Source organism: Rutidosis leptorrhynchoides, chromosome 10 (genome assembly GCF_046630445.1).
Source record: "Rutidosis leptorrhynchoides isolate AG116_Rl617_1_P2 chromosome 10, CSIRO_AGI_Rlap_v1, whole genome shotgun sequence".
Taxonomy (NCBI): Eukaryota; Viridiplantae; Streptophyta; class Magnoliopsida; order Asterales; family Asteraceae; genus Rutidosis; species Rutidosis leptorrhynchoides.
In genome coordinates this window covers 308209264-308224752 of record NC_092342.1, presented here as the reverse complement: position 1 = coordinate 308224752, position 15489 = coordinate 308209264, and the positions used below count along the sequence as shown (strand labels likewise).

Genomic DNA, 15489 nt, shown 5'->3' with positions numbered 1-15489 from the left:
TTGATCCTCACACACATATTTTAACTTTTTACTCTTCTAATAATACTCAATTGGTGTGTGAGGATCAAAAAAGTGAGTGTGAGAATCATCCCCCATATTTATATACGTTTTTACGAGATCTCACAAGTAAATTCGAGAAATAAGCGAGAAAATTCTAGAAATTACGATATTTTACAAGAAAATCCATGGAATGAGTAAGAAAATCCGAGAAATCGTGGCTTTTACCAAGTTTGGCTCTGCTAATCGAGAAATCTCGGGAGATGAACATCTCGTCTCGACTGGCTTTCAAAAACGAGATATCGGGGAGATCTCGGAGAAAAATAAGGAGATTTATAACACTGCCTACAGGGCTGCGTGCATTAAAGTATGGGTCAGAATATGCGCCATCCCGAGTAACCCGAACAGGGAGTTGCCTTCTAGCTTTGAAGTAGTGTGTTGTGACGTTGTCTAGAAAATTTACTACAAGGACTTTAACTCAATATCTCTATAAAATGAGGGTCAAATTTTCAAATAACTATCCTAATCCATCAAATGCGGTCCCATGAGTATCTGGTGTGCAATTGTATATGCTAACATTTGTTCATAATCCACGTCAGCGGATCATCCTACTACATGCAGGAATGGAACAGGTCTCAGATCCCTAGGCTAAATTTACGATTGTGCCCCTACATATTCGTAAGACATTAACTTCGTGTAATCTTTTAATGTATCGCATCTCTTTCCATTAATACCGTTCTCTTCTTCCTCTTGAAACGCCTTGCATTCATCTTCTACGTGTCATCGCCGGCAAACCGCCACGTCAGCCACCGGCTTGAAGTTATCCAACTTTAATTCCCAGAAATATATATCACCATTTAAACACACACACACACACATTAGTGTGTATTCATATACAAATATCAATATCAAATATGTATCAAAGACATGATCAAAACAACATCATCATAAAATCATCATCGAAGGTTTATTTATGAAGTTCGAAGGTATTATAAATAGTCGATTAACTTTTATACTTTTGTATTTTATAAATAGTTGATTAACAATTTACCGACTATATATATTATGTTAGAATGTTATACTCACGGGGTAATTTATTGTTTATTGTTTGTATATTTTTTATTTATTTATTATTTTTTGAGCTTTAAGCAGGGCATAAATGACGAAATGCAACAGTGATCGACACTTTTTTAGTTTAACTAGTCTTCAAATCGGGTAAGCATTGATTTTTTTTTTTTTTTTTTACTAGAACAATTTTTGAGTTGGCTTAATGATAAATAGAAACACCGTGCATCAGTGAGTTGTACCATATGCTTAAACGTTGTAACACATTTGTGTGTGAATCTCAATTTTTGCGTATATAACTAAAAATCACCATATTTTTTTTTTTTTTGGACAGCTTGGTTAGTTGGTTAACACCCACCCCCTCCCAGGGAGAAACCCAGGATCGAACCTCACTCCCATCGTCCTGATTACGCGCACGCAGAGCAGTAGTACCCGGGAGCTTTAAACCGCTAACGTTTGCCCGAGGGTACCGTAGCGGTCTTGGAAACGATCAAGGGAAAACTCCCCCCAGGATTCGAACCCGCGCCACTGATGTGGACAACGCACTCTGCACCAAGGGGTGGCCATCCAGGCTATGCCCGAATGGTTACTAAAAATCACCATATACAAATAGAAACAACTACATATTAGAACAACTAGCAATGTAGCCATGCAACATAAGGAAAACATAACTTTGTTATAGCTGTGAGTCGGTTATTAATTTATTATAGCTAGTGGTGGAACTTGAATTTTTTTTCTTAGAGGCCGATGAGGATAACATAACATGAAATATGACTGTAATTTTGAGAGGAATTACAAATTGTAAATATTACACTAGGATGTGTAGTCAAATGGTACAATTTTTTGGGTGATTTGGCAATGTAACGGAACGAAGATAAATAATGTTGAGTGTTCAATTTTAATGTTAAATTTGAGTAGAAATATTTTGAGTCCTGTGTTAAATTTTGATTTAAAGTTTGGTAGAAAAAAGTTAACTAATAATATATGTATCTATATCCTGATTGACCAAAAAAAATCTCGCGGCAATTTTTCTTTCCGTCAGATCTTGACTGACGCCCCTTTGACGTCACATGTAACGCCCCGTTGAAGGCATCAGGGCGTCAGATGTTGACACCTCACATGCCACATCAGCCTACTGTTAATGGATGGTCTAATCAGTCAACTGTTTGGGGGCATAGGGCCCCAGCGCCCCCTTTCTGTCCATTAAGATATGATCAGCTTTTAGAACGGTTGATACATTTCGATAGCTGAAAATAGTTACTCTGTTTATTAGAAAGGGTAAAAAAAAAGGTAAGGTTTTTTTCTGTTCGAGCTACCCGATAGGGCGATTAATTAACCTCACACTATGATGTACGAAGCACAACAGGATTACTCTCTGATGTTTTCAACCCTAACCCTTCCCTGACCACCACTATATATTCTTCCTAGATATAATTCGAAGCTGAGACCTCTCTTGCAAGGAACTGGAACTCAGAGCCCCCAACCACTGGGCTATCTTTTGATGGTTGACTAATAATAAGTTGGAATATATCGTTGACTAATTAATTATGATATCGTATATCGCTTTCTTGTAGAGACTTGCAGTCATATCTTTCAGATCTTAGTCTTTTCTTAGCACCTGATTGCAAGACTTTTTATGTATTAGTGGATAATAGACCATGGCTTGACGACTTGGTGTCTCGTCCGGCTCACTTGTGGCAGTTGATGGTTACCAAGGTTGCAATAAACTTTAATACATTATAAGATGTTTGACTACATCATTATATGTCCGACACTAAGAAGCTTTTTCTTGATGATGTTTTACAGTCTCGTATGTCACCTTTCGCAATCACCAAAGCACGAAAAGGTAGTAAAGATTCCTCATCCGAAAATTTGAGAAAATGGTTCTCGGTAATTGATGCTGCAACACTTTCGAAAAAGAGGACATTCTTGTCTGTCAAGAAACTTAGGAGTTCTTTGCTTGCAAATAGCAAATTGCATGGGACTTTGTACGGATTCGTTGTTTTTGAAGTGGCGTGGAAAAATGTACGCGGCATCAGTTATATGAACGAACTTCAGGTATTTAAATTTTCGTTTATATATCGATTTCGGCGGGCATTTTGTGGTTTGGTAGATTTTAATTGTACTAATTGTTTGAACAGACCGATACTTCTCTTGCCATAGAGGCGAAGTACATGAGAAGATGGGAATTTGATAGTATAGCACAAGCTGCTAAAAGCATAAAGTTATGGTATTCAGGAACGTTACGCGAGCGAAATCTTTTACAAAATCAGCTAAACTCTATGCTAGGTATATATTTACACAAATTTTGTAAATGTTAAATGCATAATGTTGTTATATCTTATCGTTTTTGTTTCGATATCTCTGTAGGGGACGTTTATCACGATGCTCCAAACTATCATTGTACTAATGATGACGACGATAAAAATATCTTAAATTTTGATTTGCGTGGTAACGATGTACATGAAGTTACCGAGTACAAAGATGCGTTGCTTTTGTTTCGTTTTAACGATCATGATCTTCCTTTTGAGCTACAACACATAATAATGTCTGATTTAAGATTGCTTACTTTACTAGAAGCAGGGCTTCCATCTTGGGTTATTTTTTTTCAATCGTACCCGGTATTTTGCCAAATTTATCGTCCATGGATATGCCTTCTAGCACGAGTTTTATACGTGGTAATTTCGCTTGTTACGGTTGTCATTGGTTTCTATGATTTGTACAAAAATATCCCTCTTCTTAAGGCGACTGCTGCACGCTTATGCGGGCCCCTTTTCGGGTGGATAGAAACATGGGAGATGGTGTCAAGGATAAAATACTTGGGAACTGTGCTGTTTTTGCATAACTCCGAAAAGGTGGTTAAGTGGTTTTTAACAATGTCATGTACGGTAAAATCATTTGTTACAGTTATCGCACAGCCTTTAGCTCGTCCACTTATGACGGTTTTAGCGATCATCCTTCCTATTTGGAACATTTTTATCGAAATGGGAGGGTATCTTGGTTCATTCATTTGGCTTTCGATGACAACTTTTTGGAGTCTAGTGGAGAATGTTATCGACATGATACTATGTCCTGTTTATCTCATCTCGTCATTCATTTGGACGATTGGTAAGTTGATAATCCTTTTATAGAATTATTATTACTTCGTTATTTGTTTGTATATATAATACTTTATCTCTTCCACTATAAATGTCTACTATTTACTTTTCAAAGCTTTTCTTCGTCAACTTTGACCTTAATTATTTTTATTTGTGTTATGTAATATATTTGATAAAATATTCATTATATTAAAGAAAACACATTTAAAATTCAATTCATTCGTATAATTTTTATCAAATATTATATACTACAAATAAAAATATTCACAGTTACAAAAAACGACTTTAAAAAATCAATATAAGTGGGACGGTGGGATTATAAATTAAAAACGGTTTGTAATTTAGAATTTTATCGTGAGTTGATTGCAGCAACAACGATCTTGTATCCGATATTCTGGCTCCTTTGGGGGATACTCTGTGTTCCCGTTCACGTTATCATTGGACTATCAAATTGTGTGGGATTTATATTCAACTACATGTATGATTTTATCGGAGGTATGTGGTTGGTTGTGCGTAGCTTATTTAAGTTAGCTTCGGATACTGAGAAAACTGTGGAAACTTATGAGGTTTCCATGTTGCGTGTCCTTTGGAACGACCTTTTTTCTAAGGTACTTAGAACTTTACCCTTTTTTTTTTTTTTTGGTCTTTCTGTAATTGATGTGGTTCTTATTGAAATTTTAATTCTGGTTGTAGATTTTCAGTGCTGTTAGGAGCATTTTTAATGGCTTCGTTGCGTTCTTCACGGCTTGTAACAGACATCGTCTAAGGTGAATAACTGTTTGACTTGGTCTTTTTATATTACTACTGTAAAATTCTTTAATTCATTTGATTTGCAGCATCTATAATCATTTACAAGAGTTCATTAGAAGGAAATCACCGGTTTTGAGTTCTATCCAAAGAGCAAAGAGATCGGGGGTAAGTTTTTATGTATGAGCGCCAGCATTTTACAAGTGTCGACGTTCTTTTTTTTTTTTTTTTCTTGGATCCTTTTTGATATTTACATAAATGTTTTGAAGGCTTACAGGTCGAAGCCAGGGACCGAAGGAGGCTGTGGTTTACTAAAAACATAAAACACAGTTGACAACTTTTTTGTTTAATCACCGACCATAGACTAACCAAGTAGTTGTGTAAAAGAATACTAATTTATGTTTCGTGTATGTATCAGGCTGTTTATAGTAATGACAAGTCAACAAATATGTAAATAACAAAGGTACTGCAGAAGGTATACATGTATCTCAAATACGGAGTATTAACTAGCAAAATCTATCTTTAAATCTATAGTTTTTATTAAAATTCTAAAATGATGACATCATAAATAAACTTTTTTCTTCACTAAAAAAATCAAAAATAAAAAGAAAAAAATCTAAGTCATCTAGATGATGTCATTAACATTAATTAATTAAATTTAAAAAAAATTAACAATAAAAATAATTATGATTTCCTAAATTAAACAAATTAAATTACGCCTAAGTTATTGACCAATAGTTATATAAATACTCCAGCTATCTCGAATCCCTAATTATTTTCTTATCTAAAAATTTTTCTTACAAAATAACTATTTATTTATATGATTACATATGCATATTTGATTTGTTAGTTTTACATAGATTGAATAATTGATATACCCAAATCTTCGGAATTTGAAATTAGCAACACTTTTTGATTTAAAATGAAATAATTTATTATACCACACCAATTTGTGGACGTAGTCAAAATGTAAACAAATAAATCATGTCATATCAATTCGTAATACTTATTCCATTAAACAGTCTATTCAATTTTGCAATTGCCGACCATAAATTTACGGTATGATTTATTTGTACCAAAATATAGTGATTTCATTAGAGCACATCACTTCCTATATATTATTCATGGATCCACAATATATATAGTGTAAAGTTCTAAAATGATGATATCATCACTAAGCTAATTATTCTATAGATTTTCATAATGATAATGTCATAATTATATATTAATTTAATTAAAAAATAATAGGAAATCTTTTATAAAAGGAAATACTAATCTCTCCTAAATTATAATTTTAATTTTCTAAAAAAAATTAAAATGCATTTATTATTACTAATAATTATTATTATTATTAAAAATATAAATACTCAATTTTGAGCGAATTTTATTATTATTATTTACATATAATATAATAATTATAATTATTATATTATTAATATTCAAATATGGATTCATTTTACGAAATTAATTACGTTACATATGTATGCGAAAATACATGTCTCTATATATTTGTAAAAACAAGGACAAGTTTTATGGTCAAACGGGTCATTAAAATAAATGACTTCAGCATTTACATTCACTTAATACTTAAAACATTAATACTTAAAACATGTCATTAAATTGTTTCGTTTAAACAAACCCGTGATTTCACGGGTCATTTTACTAGTTAGATGTAAATTGCTAGTACTTTGATGCTGACCAAGTTTGTCTTTGACCAGTTTTCAGAGATTTGACCAATTTTGATTCCAAGTAGTTTCAAATCTTTTTGATCATATTTCAAGTAACTAAGTTTTGACTAATTTTTCAAAGTAATTTCATGTTAGATCGAGTTTAACCGAGTACTGCCTGGGTTGAAAAACCAAGTTCATGTTAGATCGAGATTGACTAGAGTATTGGCCGGGTTGAAAAAACCAAGTACCCGCCGAGTAATTCTAAGCTATGCAACACTATATACAATCTGCTACTCACTAAACTGAAAAATAGCAAGCTCACATGCCATACGAATATAATGCGCATTCGTAACGAAAAGCAGCAGCATTTCACATAGCGAATTGGGGTCAAAGGACAAGATAAAAAACAAAAACCATTCTGAATAATGTTTTCTCTTTGCTTGAAAAATAAAGTATTCGACACTCGAAGATCAAAACACAAGTAAACAGTATTTGAAATCTAAAGCTCAAAACACTAGACCACAAAACCGACATCATTCTAATTCATCCTCCTGATCAGCTCGTTGATGAAATTTTCACGGTTTCCAGCATCTCCGCCCTCAACGTAATGGTTTCTCTTCTTTTTCATACCACCCAGAGGTGCCTTTAGCTTGAATGGCCAGAGGAAGTTGTTTGCTTCTTTGAAATGAGGACCAGCAGTTAAGATCTCATGGATAAGATCTTCAACACAGATGATGCCGAATTTCCCAAGACCCTATTTATCCCAATAACATATTTCGATTATGGTTTCAATTATTATTTGGGAATATATATCGAAGACAAAACAAAAAAAATAAAAAATATACAAACCTGTTCAACGATAGAGTTGTCAGTTAATGGGATTCTTTGCTTGTTAAGCTTTCCGTATCCTCTCTTGTAAATCAACTCTCTAACACTCTTCAAGTTGGGGTACCTGAAAACATTCACATGTTTATCAAAGAAAGAAAGAAATCAGCATTAAGACTAACAATATTGATCATATTGTGAGGATTAATACCCGTAGGTAACGTAAGGCTCGACCCTGTGTAACATGTTCAATGTGGCTTTGTTGACTTTCAAAAACACACCATTGAAGATCTGTTTGACAAACAGTAAAATAAGAACATCACACGAGAAAACAAAAACAGCATAGTGTTATCAATTATGTGTAAAAATAGAGCCTACTCATTACAGAATAAGTTTGTTTCGACATTTGAATCCATAAATATAGAGACAACACTGAATGAGCACTTCTTTGTATGAGTGCCGAATGAGCACTTTTTTGTATGCATTCAAATATCATGTGTAATCCAAAATAACAAGTTCGCTTCAAACAACAAATAAGAAATCATTAGCTGGTGTATTGCAAACGCACCTGTCTCAGACGCAAAAGCTGCAAAATCTTCTTCGACTTTGGGTCCATAGCATTGATACTAGAATTTAATAAAAATGCGAAAAATAAGGAACATTAGACTAATTATATAGTTCGCATACAAAATAACACACTTAAGTATATCTTCAATTACATATAGCAACACTACATACCCACGAATACGGATAATAAAGAGCATTTTCGCTTCCGGGTTGACATAAAATCCACCTTTCAACCTAGCCTCACGTTTCAGCTGAATCAACTCCTTGTCCTACATTATAATTAAATCTCCATACAATTAACCAAACTAACCGAATCACATAAACTCAAACCTACAACAAATGCTAATAAAACACAAACAAATATAACTACTAGTACATACCTGAGCTTCGTACTCCTTGCTGTACTGCTTAGCCCTGTTGAAGATCAATTTTCGGTTAGCAGCATTCTTCTTCTTCAAATCTTCAACCTCTTGCTTCTTAGCAAGGGCCCACTCCTCATTTCTCTTTTGCTTCTTCAATACAGACTCTGGTACAATTGCTCCTCCCTTTGCAATTTCAGCCATTTCTTCACTCTAAATCCACATTAATTATAAATTATCAATACCAAATTTAGATCCATTACAGATGCTAACATTTATACATACATAAACATACACAAATAGAATATAACATATACAATATTAGTAGCAAAAAATATATAACATTATCGATTATATATACATACACGAGCTTCCTTATATAGACAGTATAACATGTATAGACAAGTATATGATACACAACATTTCAATAGAAAATGTAATTCATTCAATTTATGAAATTATACAAATACAAAAACCTAAAGTTGGATATTCAAAACATCAGATCAGAAGTGAAGAACAGAAACAAACATCATAATTACCTTCAACAGTATTAATTCAAAAGATGCGAAAACTGGTGAGTTATGAGATGAAAATTATAATCGTGTAATCGAACATAGATATCAAGTAATATGAAAACAATGAGCTATAAAAAAACTGCAATTACATTCAGACTGAATGTATAGTTTACAGAAACTGACCTAATTGAAGCGGCACCTGTGACGAAAGGATGTATCTGAGGATGAAGGCGAAACAATAATTAGGGTTTTGTAGGGTGTCTTTTTTATTAGCTGTGGGGTTGTGGGCTTCAGTTTAATAGCGGTCCAATGGGCTTAAATTTTATGTATTATGCATTAAGAAAATAAGTGAACTTTGAATTATTGGTTAGTTTGAATTATTGGTTAGTGGGCCTGAAGAACAAAACTTCACATTTTTATATATTGTATCTTTTCAAATGTTTTTTTTATATCTAAAAAAAAAGAAAGTAGAATCTCATTTCAATAATATTAAATTAAGATAGGCATTATATTTATATTAATTTAATCATTTATATTATTGAAAATTTTCACAAGTTATTGATTTTAACAATTTATTGCTTCATACTTGATACTCGCGTATTATATTTGTGGTTATAAATATTTGAATATGAATAAATTTATGCCAATTTTCTCACCGGATTTTAAGGATTCGTCATAAAAAAAAAAATCCAAAATGCCTCGCAAGTCGCAAGATCCACCTTCTTAGTCCATGTTAAGTCACGATCTGAAACTTAGAAACAAGACCGAAAACATACGTGTCGCATAGTCGCACGGTCTCTTTACGACTTAGGTGTCACTACTTTTGCGGTTCCGTGAGTACCTCGTGTACGAGTCGCATGGCCCGCAAGACAGCCCTTGATACCGACGTGTACAAAAAATCAGTTGAGACTAAGGATAAGATTTTGATAAGATTTTCTGACAAATTTGTGAATTTTGTAGATAAGTTTTGACCAAAATCAGCTGTGATTAGCAAAAAATCCAATTGGCAATACATACATTTTACTCATGCACTTTCAACCATGAGCAAATGGGCATTTCTTTTTTTATTGTGAATCCTTATAAACAGGTGAGAAAATGGCCAATTTGATCAATAGCCCATCAATTTATCATACCCCACTACCTTATGCTAGAATTGAAAGTAAAATGGTTAATTGTTTTGTTTAAAAGTGATGAAAGTGACATTAGTAAAATGTATGTTTTGTCAATTGGATTTTTTGTTAATCTCAGTCGATTTTGGTCAAAACCATGTCTACAAAATCTCAAATTTGTCTGAAAAAATTATCTAAATTTTATCCTTAATCTCAGCTAGTTTTTTTATATATATCGTTCGCAAAGTCTATCTTGCGAGTCATGCGACTCGTACACGAGGTACTCACGCACCAACAAAAACAGTGACTCGCAAGGAGACCATGCGACTATGCGACACATATTTACGGTCTTGGTTCTAAGTTTCAAATCATGACTTGAATTACCTCGAAAAAACAAGGACTAATTACGAGTCACACAGTCGCAGGTGAATCTTACGACTTGTGAGAGCATTTGATTTTTTTTTTTTTTTTTATTGATGATGAATCCTTATAGTCTGGTGAGAAAATGGGCATTTTGATCAATAGTCCGAATAAATTACTACGACTTACATTTTAGGCAATGAGAATTGAGTTTGTTATAGCCGAGAGTCCAAGTGTCAATGTATGTTGGTTTTGATTTATATGAAAATTCTAAATATTACGGACAAAATTTTCTTATATTTTACACAATGTATCAATATATTACATAGATACAATGCAATGCATGAGATTATTTTTGGGTGATGGTTCATACATTACCATTTTTAGTCATACCTCGCTAAATATGTATTAACGTACTAAATATGTATTAACGTTTTTAATGTACAATTTGAGAAAATTGTGCCGTTGGTCCATGTGGTTTACATGAAACGGGGTGTTTGGTCCATGAACTTTATTTTCGAAGTTGTTGGTCCATGTGGTTTACAAAATAGTTGTGGGTAGTCCATGTTAGTAACAGCTATTAAAACTACCCGTTAACTTCAGTCATGTGCCACACATGTATGAGGTATTTCTGTCTTTTTGACCATCTTCATCTTCTTTCACCTTTTTAGAATATCCTGCAACAGTGAAACTTCATCAACATCAAATTCGTTGCTCAACTAGTAATCACCAATTCAAAATAACATCAACATATTCATTAATTTTAATCACAAGTTCTTCGTTCGTCGACTTTTAAAAGTGATTTGGTCTCTGGAATGATTCAAAGTGATATATAAACATGTAAAAGTTCAGAGTTGCTTCAAATAATTTATTGTTACTTTCTGGAAAGTATTAAATCCTAATTCGATGAATCGAGCATGAATTTTGAAGGTCAAACTTCGGAGTAAAAAGTCAAACGAATTGTTCATAATCAAAATCGAAGTATACATGTTTCTGGTTCTGCTAATTATTTTCAAAGCTCATGATGATGATAGGGAACATATTTCATGAAGGATTTGATACCTAAAAACGTCCAGATTTCAAAATCAACTTTGATGTTCAAGAAGGAATATTGAAACTGCTATTTGCTACTGTTCGCGAGTAATTTGATGAAGATTCATGATGTTTTGTTCATGGACTCTTCACTAAATCTTCAAGTCGCAGCATATGAAATGAGTTGCAATTAATTTTGACACTCAATTCAATCAATTGCTGATTTGGATGCACTATGTGTTCGATGAAGATGAAGTTTTACAGTTGCAGGAAACCCTAAAAAGGTGAAAGAATACGAAGATGGACGAAAAGACAGAAATACCCCTCACATGTGTGCCACATGACTGAAGTTAGCGGGCATTTTTAACGGCTGCTACTGATAGGGACTACCCACAACCATTTTGTAAACCACATGGACCAACAACCTCGAAAATGAAATTTAGGGACGAAATACCCTATTTCATGTAAACCAGAAGGACCAATGATGCAATTTTCTCGTACAATTATTTATTGTATGTTGAGTAATGTCTAGCTAATATTTTAGCTAGAAAAACCTCTTCAAAACCAACTACCAATTTCTAAGAGTGCTAAAGTGGTGATTATGTATCTATTAAGAAGACACGATATATCATGTTTTGTCTTTGTCCACTAACATGTGCATGTCTAACCTTGGATAGTACACATTTTTGGCTTTCATGGTATGATATGTCTTTTCAGATTAACAATAGATCTGATTTATTCATATACATATACATATATACATATATATAAAATCTAAATTTAAATAAATTGCCGTGTCCACGAAAACTGATGTTTCATGGCAATATATTATTTGAACCTTATTATCAACAACAATGACCTTATTGACCTTCACTTGGGAGGCCGTAAGTTCACCCGTGTTAGTGATGATGGGGTTAAGCATAGCAAATTGGATCATTTCTTGATAACTGAAGAATTCTACCTTATGTGGAAGAATCTGTCAGTTGTAGCTTTAGAAAGAAAAATATGAGACCATGTTTCTATCTTACTCAAAGATGATGAGAAAAACTTTGGCCCAAAACCAATTAAAATCTTTGATGACTGGCTAAAGGTTGAAGGCATTGATAAAATCGTTTCTGAGTCATGGAATGAAGAAATTACGTGTGGTTCTAGATTAGATTGTCACTTTCGCAATAAATTGAAAAGATTGAAGCTGATTTTAAAAGAAAAATGCTCACATGAATTCTCACAGTTAGATGGTGAAATTGAAAGTTCGAAACAAATTGCACTCAGTTTAGAAGCCAAAGCTGAGGATCAAGTATTATCAGAAAATGAAAGAGAACTTTGGAAAGTATCGAGAAAAAATTGGTTAGATAAAGAAAAAATTAAGACAAGCATGCTCAAACAAAAAGCAAGAGTTCGATGGATCCTAGAAGGCGATGAAAACTCCAAATATTTTCATTCTCTGATTCGGAAAAAATATAGTAGGAACAACATTAGAGGTCTCTCGATAAACGGAATTTGGAATGATGAGCCACATGATATTAAAGAAGCCGCATTTCAACACTTCTCCCATATCTTTAATTGGAAAAAATGGGGTGAGACCAAGCATGGAAGATTTTATTTACCCAACTCTGACTCAAGAAAATGTCACTGATCTTGAAATTCGTATCGAAGAAAAAGAAAATTTCGAAGCCATTAATGATTGTGGAAGTTCGAAGGCACCGGGTCCGGATGGTTTTAACCTACATTTTTTCAAGAAGTTTTGGGATGTAATTAAATCGGACCTTATTGCGGCCATCTCTTGGTTTTGGGAAAACGGGGAAATTTCGCGGGGTTGTAATGCATCTTTCATCACGCTAGTTCCTAAAAAAGCGGATCCCTTGGGTTTAGGAGATTTTCGGCCTATTAGCTTAATAAATAGCTATTACAAAATCATCGCGAAGATCCTCTCCAATAGACTTAAAAAGGTTATCCCTAATCTCGTGGGTTTGGAACAATCGGCCTTTTTGAAAGGTATATACATATTAGATGGTGCTTTAATTGCAAATGAAACGCTTGAGTTCTTAAAATCTTCAAGAAAGAAAGGTCTAATCTTCAAGGTAGATTTTGAAAAGGCGTTCGATAGTCTAAATTGGGAATTTTTGATGGAGGTAATGAGATGTATGGGGTTTGGCGAAAAATGGAGGAATTGGATTATGGCATGTCTCAAATCGGCTTCTATATCGGTACTTATTAATGGTTCTCCGACTCAAGAATTCTCTTTGGGAAAAGGGGTGCGTCAAGGCGACCCCTTATCCCCCTTTCTCTTCATTCTCGCCGCGGAGGGTCTAAATATTTTAACAAAAGTTGCGGTTGAAAAGGGTATTTTCAAAGGTGTTGAAGTAGGAAATGACAAGGTTCTTATTTCACATCTTCAATATGCGGACGACACCATATTTTTTGGGGAGTGGAACAAAGCCAATGCTCTTAATCTAATCGGTATCCTCAAATGTTTTGAACTAACTTCCGGCCTTAAAGTTAATCTTGAAAAAAGTTGTTTATATGGTGTTGGTATAAATGCGGTTGAAGTAGAATCTTTTGCTACAATGATGGGATGTAAAGCCGGGAAATTTCCGTTTACATATCTTGGACTTCCAATTGGTATTAAAATGAGTAGCTTAAATGCGTGGCAACCAATAATAGAAAAGTTTAAAAATAGACTCTCTATTTGGAGAATGCATTCGATGTCGGTTGGTGGAAGATTGGTTCTCGTAAAGTCGATTCTTAATAGTCTTCCTTTGTACTATTTCTCGCTTTTTCGTGCCCCGTCGAGTATGATCAAAACTTTTGTGAGTTTGAGACGTTCTTTCTTTTGGGGCGGAGGTGAGTCGGGTTCCAAAATGTCTTGGGTCAAATGGGATCATACCATTGCACCCAATTGGGCGGGGGGTGTTAATATTGGGAGTCTTAATGCCAAAAATCTTGCTTTATTGGGTAAATGGTGGTGGAGGTTTAAAACCGAAACCGAGTCGTTGTGGGTAAAACTAATTAGAAGCATTTATGGAATTTACGGTGGCCTAAGGTTGGGTAGTGAGTATTCTCATTTGTGACGATCGCTCCAAATCCATATGGACGAACACGTCATTCATCGATTTTATTGTGAGATATTTGACCTCTATATGATACGTTTTGTAAACATTGCATTCTTTTGAAAAGGCACACCATAAATGAATATTTAAATCAAAGGTTTTCTACATCTGATGATTTCTACATATATACAATCACCGTAAATAATAGTTTACAATAGTACTTCCGTTGACAATGCAGTCAAAATAAGATACATGGTGATGATTTGGTGAATGCAACGTTTCCTTGAAAAATATGCCATGTAAGACTCCATACACATAGCTTGTCTAACATATAAGCAAACAACGGAAGACTTCTAGGGAACCTGAGAATAAACATGCTAACAAGTGTCAACACAAAGGTTAGTGAGTTCATAGTTTTAATGTTTTGCATAATCTGTACGTAAAGGTGGATCATAAGATTTCAGTTGTTTCATCCAGAAACGCTTATCAAAATATTCTACAAGATTGAGCACCCTGGTAACTAAACTTAAAGAATATATTATATATAATTTATACCCTTTGTATAATCATCTTAATAATACGCGCAAACCAACGTGTACGATTCTCAAATAGCATACGTCCGTTAAAAGGCTAGTGCTCTAGCTCGGACGGGGATATAAAGCCCTATGGATCCATATACTACTACTCGAGCCCACCAGTTCTTATAACTGGCAGTTACTAGTTACCAAAGCTAAGGGATTTTCGATTCAAACTCAGTGTAGAATTTAGTATGTACTTGTTGTGACGCCCCGTACAAAACCATCGTGTACGATTCGTCAACAACAGGATCTTTACATGGTTGAATACTACATGCTGTTTGAAAACCAGATTGCATTCATAAAAAGATAGCGTTTTACAAAAGATAGCGCGCATCCTACGAATAGGAGCATAAACATAAGTATTTGACCCTAAGGTCGTTACAAAGCCATTGTTTGAAATTAACATAAACTACGAATGCAACAGAAAAGTTTCATGAATGAGACATCTCTAGTAATGCAGCGGATAACTAATACAGCAGGTCCTTAACATCAATTCAATAACAGCATGACAGCAAAT

At 34.0% G+C, this 15489-nt stretch overlaps 2 protein-coding genes across 3 annotated transcripts; one reads left to right on the top strand and one right to left on the bottom strand.

Annotated features, from left to right (window-relative positions):
- The first annotated feature begins 2666 nt into the window (after window positions 1–2666).
- On the top strand, window positions 2667–5318 carry LOC139873460 (uncharacterized). 2 transcript variants are annotated; one of them, XM_071861385.1, is made up of 8 exons: window positions 2667–2778; window positions 2869–3120; window positions 3204–3351; window positions 3433–4170; window positions 4530–4768; window positions 4854–4927; window positions 4997–5075; window positions 5185–5318. In XM_071861385.1, the coding sequence occupies exons 1-8, from the start codon at window positions 2767–2769 to the stop codon at window positions 5239–5241; spliced, it is 1599 nt and encodes a 532-aa protein (XP_071717486.1). In that variant the 5' UTR covers window positions 2667–2766; the 3' UTR covers window positions 5242–5318. The 2 variants fall into 2 exon arrangements, with proteins under 2 accessions (XP_071717486.1, XP_071717487.1); XM_071861386.1 differs by having other exon boundaries at window positions 5177–5318.
- A 1608-nt stretch (window positions 5319–6926) lies between these two features.
- On the bottom strand, window positions 6927–9116 carry LOC139871959 (large ribosomal subunit protein uL30w). Its single transcript, XM_071859721.1, has 7 exons — window positions 9027–9116; window positions 8350–8541; window positions 8141–8238; window positions 7971–8028; window positions 7614–7693; window positions 7427–7529; window positions 6927–7331 (listed from the first exon to the last, which is right to left on the bottom strand). Exons 2-7 carry the CDS (start codon window positions 8530–8532, stop codon window positions 7116–7118), a joined length of 738 nt encoding a protein of 245 aa, XP_071715822.1. The 5' UTR covers window positions 8533–8541; window positions 9027–9116; the 3' UTR covers window positions 6927–7115.
- Window positions 9117–15489: the final 6373 nt, after the last annotated feature.